Raw genomic sequence first — 8,617 nt, 5'->3', positions numbered from 1 at the left:
GAACTGACCCCCACAAGTTACTCCTGGGCTTCTACGGAGTATTCGCGAGCTATGGTTGACCAATTTAGCGAACCTTGGTCTACAATAACGTTTAAAGCCTTCCGTATTTTTGGCTTGGCTTTTTCACTGCTGGAACTGAAGGGACGGCCCTTAAACTCGGTTAGTAAGATGTATCCAAGAGGACTTATGGCACCCGAAATACCCCCTGAAAGTTTAATGACTATTGCTTCACGAAAAGGGGCTTTAGGCTCTTTTAGAGGATTAATGGATTTCCTCTGTTTGACCTTCCCTACCCCACTGTGTAAAAAACCACCCCAACCAGAATTTTTTAGAGTGGTTTTCAATCGAGTGTCGTAAAACAAATACCAAAGTAATTCGACCAATCACAGCAGGTGAAAACAGCGCAATGAACCAATCCCATGAAACTTGCTCAAAGCGTGGGAAAAATCGCGCGTGCACGTCATTGGTTTTAGTTTTCCTTCTCATTGGTTGATAAACTAGCGCGGAACTTTTAAGCCAATCACCGAGGGCAAGCAATCACAATAGCGTAATTACTTTCGACAGTCATTTTGAAAACTGCTCTAATCAATGGTAAACAGATTTACTAAAGAAATTTAGCATCATGTTTGCGGCAATCGGCGAACATCAGGCTGAAATTTGAACTTTGTTTATTAAAATAAAAAAAACCCTGTTTGATAAGAGTGGTTTTCATTTGAGTGTTGTAAAACAAATACCAAAGTAATTTGACCAATCACATAAGGTGCGAACAGCGCAATGAACCAATCCCAATTCGTAGCAATGCTATGCCAATCGAGTGTCGTAAAACCAAGTGGTTTCACTTCTATAATTGGTTGAAAAAAATGGCGCGAGAATTTTGAACCAATCACTGAGTGAAGTAATGCAAAACCATAGCAATTCGCTGATTCCTTTCACCACTCAATTGAAAACCGCTGTAATTAATGAGTGCAAGTCGCGATTGGTTTTGGGTTTCTTTTTCATTGGTTGCTAGCTGGCGCGAGATTTTTAAACCAATCACAAAGCGTAGCAATTGCAATGGCGTAATTACTTTCGACAGTAGGAGCCTATGAGTAGGAGCCTTCATACGCACTTTATTCTTGAGTCAACCTTCGTGCGTTTATTTCTACTTTTAGAACTAACCCTTCAGCATGAGACTGACATTTACATCAATTTGCATACGTTGCTTTTGCTATTTTTGACTTCGCTTAACTATGACTTTATTGTGATTGGCCATTTAAAACAGTGCGCGCAGAGCCGAAGAACTCTGGCGTTCTAAAAATAGAAAGATGCGCGCAAAGGTTGACTTGTAGGGCTTCTTATGCAATGTCGTTTAATTAATCCTTTCGCAGTTTCACAACTGAATTACAGGAAGAGGTCAGTTAACGTTAACATATACATGATACACTTATTACAAATGAATTAATAAATAGATAAATATATATACGATAGTTCAATTCAAGTATTTAAATATACATATATGTAAACTATGTAGAATTCGGTTCAATTACACATTAAATGGTGACCATATTTAACTGTTACAAATTGTTTAAACCTATCGGAGTTGCATCTTTTGATTTTGGGGACAACCGCCCTCAGATTATATGAGCAAGATGTTTGGCAATGTTGGTCTCTTATTAAGATATACAGTGGGATATTCTTATCGACCCTTTGGATGAATCTTGTGAAAAGGGCCGCCCTGCGCTCTTCCAGGGTGGTCAGACCTGTTGTTGAGAGGGTGAGCTCGTAAGAAATTCCAGGCAGGATTATTGCAAGAGCGCGCTTTTGGACCTTCTCCAGGGCGTTGGCGAGATAGCGCGGAAGGTTTGCAAATGCGGCGCATCCGTACTCAACAACAGATCTTATCAGCGAGCAGTATACAAGGACAAGATCCTTTGTGGCGACGCCGCTTTTCTTTAGCGCCCTTATGGCCTAGAGACGCCTATTACCTTTCCTAATTACGGCATCGCAGTGTACCGACCAGGTGAAGTCCTGCGATATATGGACCCCGAGCAGCTTGAAAGACTCGACGCGGCTGACAGCTAAACCCCCGATGCTGATGGGTTGCCACACGCAGCTGTCGTACATCAGGAAGCTAATAGACATCTCCTTGCACTTGGCTGGATTAAGGCGCATGTTGCAATCGTGCGCATAAGATTGAATATCCGTGGTATGATTTCTAGGACGGTTAAATCATCCACAAACTTTGCCCTTGGGGCCCAAGTAGAGACCAAGTCGTTGACCATGACTGAAAACAAAATTGGGCCAAGTTTTGTACCTTGGGGAATACCTCCATTCAAGTTCAGAACCCTGCGGGGCATAGAAGAACGCACATACTATTCGGAAAGAGTAAGGCGTGGAGTTCCCGGTGTTGTGGTCTGTCCTCTGTGGTATACTTGAGGGCCGTAAATTAGCAAACTGTTTTAGGTTAATTGCGTCTTCCTCTCTTACTAAAGATATCGCACTGCCAAGTCAGCCACATTGGCTGCAAAGAAAGACAACACAATAGAGCGTTTTCACATGACGTCACAGCGGCCATGTTGGTGTTCCAAAACAAAGGAATGGCGGCCATGATGCTGTACCAAACTAATTATCCGGGAATTGAACTCTATTTTTATACAAATACGTTCTTTTGTTTCGGTAATCCAATATAGCTGATTGTCACGTGAGTGAAAACGCTCTTTACAGGAACTCGGTGTCCTACTCATTACAAAAGTGGGTGAATTCTTTAACGTCGCAGAGAATGTTCAGTGATTGCACAAGGATTGCTTAACGGGGCCAACGGCTGTTGGCCCTTATATGAGAAAACTTGATTTCACGCTTTTTTATTTTAAACGAACGCAGGGCAAAAGTCAATAGATTGCCTAACGCACTTCCTCACCTAGTCTCCTCACGCAACGCTCCTCCCCAGTGGGGACAATTCCTCACCCTCCCCCCCCCCCCCCCAAAAAAAAGAGCTTATTCTCAACTAAAGGAACACAAGGATCGCACCCAGGGAGGCACGGATAATCATCAAATCGGACAAGAATCCCAGAAAGTGTGACAGTTATTGATAAATTCAAATAACTTCGTGTGCAAAAATGTTCCAATCAAAGGCCAAGAAAAGCCATCATTGGGTTTTGATCGGACAGTCTAGACACAAAAGAATGTAAAGGAGTTCAAGTTAGGTCACACATTTTAGGTAGTTATTGAAACTCTGTAAAGCTTTAAGCCGGTGACACACGCTTTAAAATTTTTTGATCAACAAATGTTGCAGCTGTTGTACAACAAATGTTGAACCTTGTGTCATGCCACGTTGAATGTTGAACTACACCATTCAACACGTTAAACATTGTCGAACAAAAATAGAGACCAGCTCTATTCCGTTCAAAACGTCCGTGCAACATTGTTCAACCTTTGATATGCAACAAATGTTGCAGGATGTACAACCCTGTGTCATTGGCTTTAGATATCACACGCCGTTTTATGGACCATTATCACCAGGCGGCCATGCTGATCAGAAACAAAAGAATTCGCACCTCAAGCCTCTTTTTCATGTGTTTGGAAGCGAGTTCAGGGGTGCAAAACAAAAGTTTTCAGTCCCTCGGGACTCAAAATGGTCGCCCTGTGAAAAGCCTGTTACAAGTCTTGTATATTTATCTCGTAAATAATAATTATTTTATGAGTGACAGCTGACTCAAACACAGAATCGAGGTCACATTTACAGAGATGTAAATTCCAGTACAGTTCAAATGTTTCCAGATCAGTATTGGGTATTCGATCTATATCTGTGCAAGGCTTTCAAGGGCTAGCCCATAGCTTGTAAATGTAAATACCCTTACAAATGTATTCATAACAAATAGATTTATAATTGATAATTATTATAATTAATCATAATTATTTGAAAATTCATGGTTATGTGCTGGAGAGTCATTCCATTCTTTACACTTTTTGGACATATATAATACTGTATATTACGAAATAGGAACTCTTTTAACAACACAAGAATTCAGGTTGTCATCTCCTCACGTGAAATTTTAAAACTACGTTGTACTTTTTGGCTGTTTGAATGAAAATTGACGACTTCGCCTGGTTAGTCGGACCCCACCCACACTAATGCATTTTCGTAGGAAAACGTAGACTTTTTGATGTGTTTTCGCCTATTAGCCAAACTAAAACGCACCGCAAACACCGCGCAACAAGCTTCGTCACATGACGTTTTTAGGGACGGCAACTGGAAGTGAGCTGTTGTCTCCATACAACCACATTTATACTGCCAATTTTCATTCCTTCATTAAAGGTAATCAGTTTAAAGATGTAGGACCAATTACTGTCCTGGCTTGCAAAATGTTCACTTCCGGTTGCTGTCCGTGTCTTGAAAACGTCGCGTGCTTGAGCTCTCTAAGGCCCGTTTCAAACGTCGAACTTGACATGTGCCGAATCTAATGCAAATGAGGGAAAACAATAGATTTTTCTCATTTGCATTAGATTCGGCACATGTTAAGTTCGACGTTTGAAACGCGGGCCTAAGACTTTTTAAAACACAACGTTTTGGAAAAGCTCTAGTGTAAGTGTGGACCCAAAACGACCTTAGAAAACAATGACGGACTTCAGGATGTAGAAAACATGTGAAAACGAAAACTTTTGTAAATGACGACGCAAAAGCGGAGGAAAATTGTTGTTTTCGTCGTTTTTGAGCGTTGTAGTGTGGATAGGTGAAAGCGATAGTGCGAATGAAAAACATTTCACTCATTCCTTCCGTTGTCTTCCTTTTGTAGTAAAATTGCTTTTCATTTCATGATCTCTTTTGCAAACGACTTTCTCTTTGACCGCGCAACTAACCTCGAAAACTGGGCTCCAATAACCTGAACCTGGTTTTCATTCTCAGTACAAAATCATTTCCAGTTCCCTTTTATGTTAATACACTTCTGTGGCAAAATCGCGTCCGCTGCACCGTTTGCTGCTGGAAGGAAATTTTTGACTATTAAAAACTCCAGTGGCTATTGCTCTTGAATTTGGCTTTGACATTTCAGCACATATTTTTGCGGTAATTTGCATAATCTACATAAGAGAATATATATATATTTTATGGAGCGAGCGGCATTAGAATGGGGGTGACTGGATGGGAGGGAATATTCAACACTTTGGCATTTTTCCATACAAATCCTACTAATTTCAATTCATTTGACAAATGACCAGAAATTGATGAAAATGAAACACTATTGTAAAATTCTACTCCTAGAAAAAGTAACTGAATTAACCTGCCACATGAGACCAACATTACTATATTACAAGTTTTCGTAGAATTCTCTGGAGATCCATTAGATCCACAAGAAGTTCATTCAAACCAATGGTCAGGTTCTCTTAATGTCATAATGTTATACAGCTATAGATGCAGCAGCTCTCGTGAACAAACCAAGAGTGCTTTCCAATTCTCTCATTCAATTATAACAAAAACAAAAAAATCCTAATATAATTTCCTAACTTTAGCGTTTCATTATAAAAGATTCTTCTCAAACATTATCTTCTGAAATCCCTCTGGAGCATGATAGACAAACTCCGAGAAATTAACATCAATTATTGACCCATCATCAACTGCAAGAAAAGAAAAAAAAAACTGAAGGGAGGAATTCAAAACACTGTAATGATGATTATTTTCCCGACATGCAACGTACTATATTCAAACCAATTATTTTATTGATAATGATCACAGAATGTTCACTTCTGTCTGTAGCTAATACCTTCCTATTTAACATCAACAATGCTTGTGTCCACAAAATTAATACAAACAATGAATGTTGACAATACTTTTTTCCCTTTAAAAATAATACACATGAAAACATACTGTATCTCCATTCTGATTGGCTAAGATTGTTTCAGGTAACAAAGTAAGAGGTAAATTTGTACAAAATAAAGTACAAAACAAATCATTCTGATTGGTCAATGATCAAAGAAAATTATGTACATATAGCCAATCAAAAGAGCAATCTCTGGATGTTGTAAATTTTGGCATGGTAAGCACGGGTTGCTTCTGCATAATTAAGATAAGCTACCTCAACTTTTTTCATGTACATCTGTATATTACTAAGTAATCACATGATTTTTCTAGTGCAATGTGGATTAAATGAGTGCTCGTAAATTTTTTGCAAGACTACAGTTGGTGAGAAAAGTGGTAGCAATAAAATTTGTGGAGATGCCAAAATAAAATTTTTTTATTAATTTTCTATCTGTCTGCTTTCATGCTGTTGTAATTACTACAATTTTCATAATTCTGTGGAATCTCATCTTCAAGTGCCAATGGCCAAGCTGTGTTTTGGCTTCCATCAATCAAACTTCCAATGCCAAGCCGAGAGTTGAATGCCGAAATCAATATGATGCATGACATAACCCACTAATCAGCGTCTTTGTTTCCCACGGTACATGCTGATGGAAAGCAATCGAATCTGCACGAATCATTTTACTCAAGAACCTCTAAAAAGAAAAATTATTCAAGCTGTGAACTAAACAAAAACTACAATTATTCACTTTCCGGAGGAGTTGATCATCCCAGTTATGTTTGGAAATTTGATTGATGGAAGCCAAAACAGAGTTTGGCACTTAGCACTTGAAGGTGAGATTTTGCAGAAGTATGAAAATCACAGTAATACTGAACAGGACATTTGACTTTTGACAAAACTGGTTTTGTTTTCAAAGGCTACAATAGATAACTTACCATAAAAAACAGGATACACTGTGCCTTTCATCCCTGTCAATGGGCAATGTAGGTGCTTTCCGTTGTGATAAAAATTCAGTTCTACATGGTCATATGTACAAGCCTAGAAATTTAGGATGACAGTGTTGTGTTAACACAATACAGGGCTTCCGTGAATTAAAGTGACTTTTAATTCACTTTCATTGTTTTTTCATTCTTTTGTCATTCTTTCATTTTGTCATTCTCATTCTACTTCGTTAAACCCTCAAGACTTGACAAACAAATTAAATCCTTTTCAAGAAATGGTGTAAAAATTTGGAATAAGTTACCTTGTGAAATTCGCCATCTATCCAAAAACAATTTTAAAATTAAAATCCACAATATCCTACTCCAAAGACTTTCAGAAGAAAATGACTATATTGATTTATCCGTCTTAATAACAAAAATATATTAGTACTTTGGCTTTTCATATTTACACTTTGTATTGGCTTGATTTTAGATGATATTTTCTTATTTTAGTTGACTGTATACTCTGTACACTAGGTATTCGTATACCTGTTCGTTTGTAAAACACAATTGATTACCGTAGCTTTCTCTACTTGTTCTCTCTTGTATATATATACACTAAATCACTGCCTGCCTCAAATAGCTATTGCTACCTGCGAGCAGTGCAGATTGAAAAATGTATTATATAATGACATTCTATAATAAACTTGAAATTGAACTTGAACTTTCATTCAATTTAAAGTAGATACCAACACCACATGTATGAAAACAAGTTTGGAAAAGTTCAAATCTACTTTGGAGGTGTAGCATATACAGACAACAGTGAAGATGGAATGAATGATTTTAATGATGGTGATGATATTAGAACAAGGATAATGGTGAAGCAGAAGATGATGATGACAAGGACCGGAAGAAGAAGGAGGATGATTGGATAACAATTATACAAAGATTTCCATTTCAATGCTGAACTTGAAATAATTTCTGAGAACTCCCCATGATATTTTAAGAACAGGGATTATGTGGTGGTTAATCACAGTAAATTCTATGACAACTGAAAGAACTTCAAACCAAAAACAAATTTAGTATTGTTTGTGATTTAGGTTTCTCATATGTATTCGAAGGGGATTTTCTCCCTCCCTCACTGAATACCAATACATTAACCCATTGAGTCCCAAACCACCCCCGCACTGACGAGGATAATCATCTGGCATTTGACAGTGTCACTAATAGAATAATACAAATACATACTTAATTGACCACTCCCCATAGGGGCTTTTCAGGGCCAATGAAAGACAATCATGACAGAACAGAACATTCAACAACAACTGTTAAGAATCCCAACTGGCCGGAGGTGAGCTAGTTGGCTATTTACAAGTACTGTAGCTGAGAAGTTGAACCAGGGACTACCAGGAACAAATTCAACCAGTGGTCAGAACGTGTCTTGAATCCGGGATCCCCGGATCTCAAGGCAAGCGCCCTAACTACTGGGCCACATTGCCTCCTCACTCACATTCAGTTGATGGGTTAACGGGAACAGTACCAATTTTTTGAGCGGACTTTAGGGTTGTTAAATCCATTGACTCCTAAATGCACTCCATTGCTGAATAACATCATCTGGCGTTAGAGAGGGTAAAATCTATAAAGTCCCACTTCTAGGAGTCAATAAGTTAAGCGTAATGTGATAAAATCTTGAAAACCAAGACAATCCAAATACATGTATCTATGTTCATGGAAAGCCATTCATTTCAAATAAACTATGAAGGTACTCACAATCATATCTCCCTCCTCTGGAACTTCTCGTAGTCTATGTCTTACAATTCCATTGTGTGCAACAGTGGCATCAGACCTTAAAACCCAGCTTTCAATATCATTCCCTAATGGTACCTTGTTTAGGTTACAATTTTTTGTGGCGAGTCCAACACCCCA

At 38.5% G+C, this 8,617-nt stretch overlaps 1 protein-coding gene across 1 annotated transcript in view; it reads right to left on the bottom strand.

Annotated features, from left to right (window-relative positions):
- Positions 1-3,858: 3,858 nt before the first annotated feature.
- LOC138028426 (SPRY domain-containing protein 7-like) overlaps positions 3,859-8,617 on the bottom strand; it is a 6,664-nt gene continuing 1,905 nt past the window's right edge. Inside the window, exons 3-5 of the mRNA XM_068875965.1 lie at positions 8,462-8,617; positions 6,707-6,809; positions 3,859-5,589 (exon numbers count right to left, since the gene is read on the bottom strand). The exon at positions 8,462-8,617 is cut by the window's right edge and continues 5 nt beyond it. Coding sequence (XP_068732066.1) covers positions 5,492-5,589; positions 6,707-6,809; positions 8,462-8,617 — 357 coding nt within the window. The 3' untranslated portion in view covers positions 3,859-5,491. The remainder of the gene's footprint in view (positions 5,590-6,706; positions 6,810-8,461) is intronic.

Source organism: Montipora capricornis, chromosome 13 (assembly GCF_036669925.1).
Source record: "Montipora capricornis isolate CH-2021 chromosome 13, ASM3666992v2, whole genome shotgun sequence".
NCBI classification, from domain to species: Eukaryota; Metazoa; Cnidaria; class Anthozoa; order Scleractinia; family Acroporidae; genus Montipora; species Montipora capricornis.
This window is presented reverse-complemented; position numbering and strand designations above follow the sequence as displayed.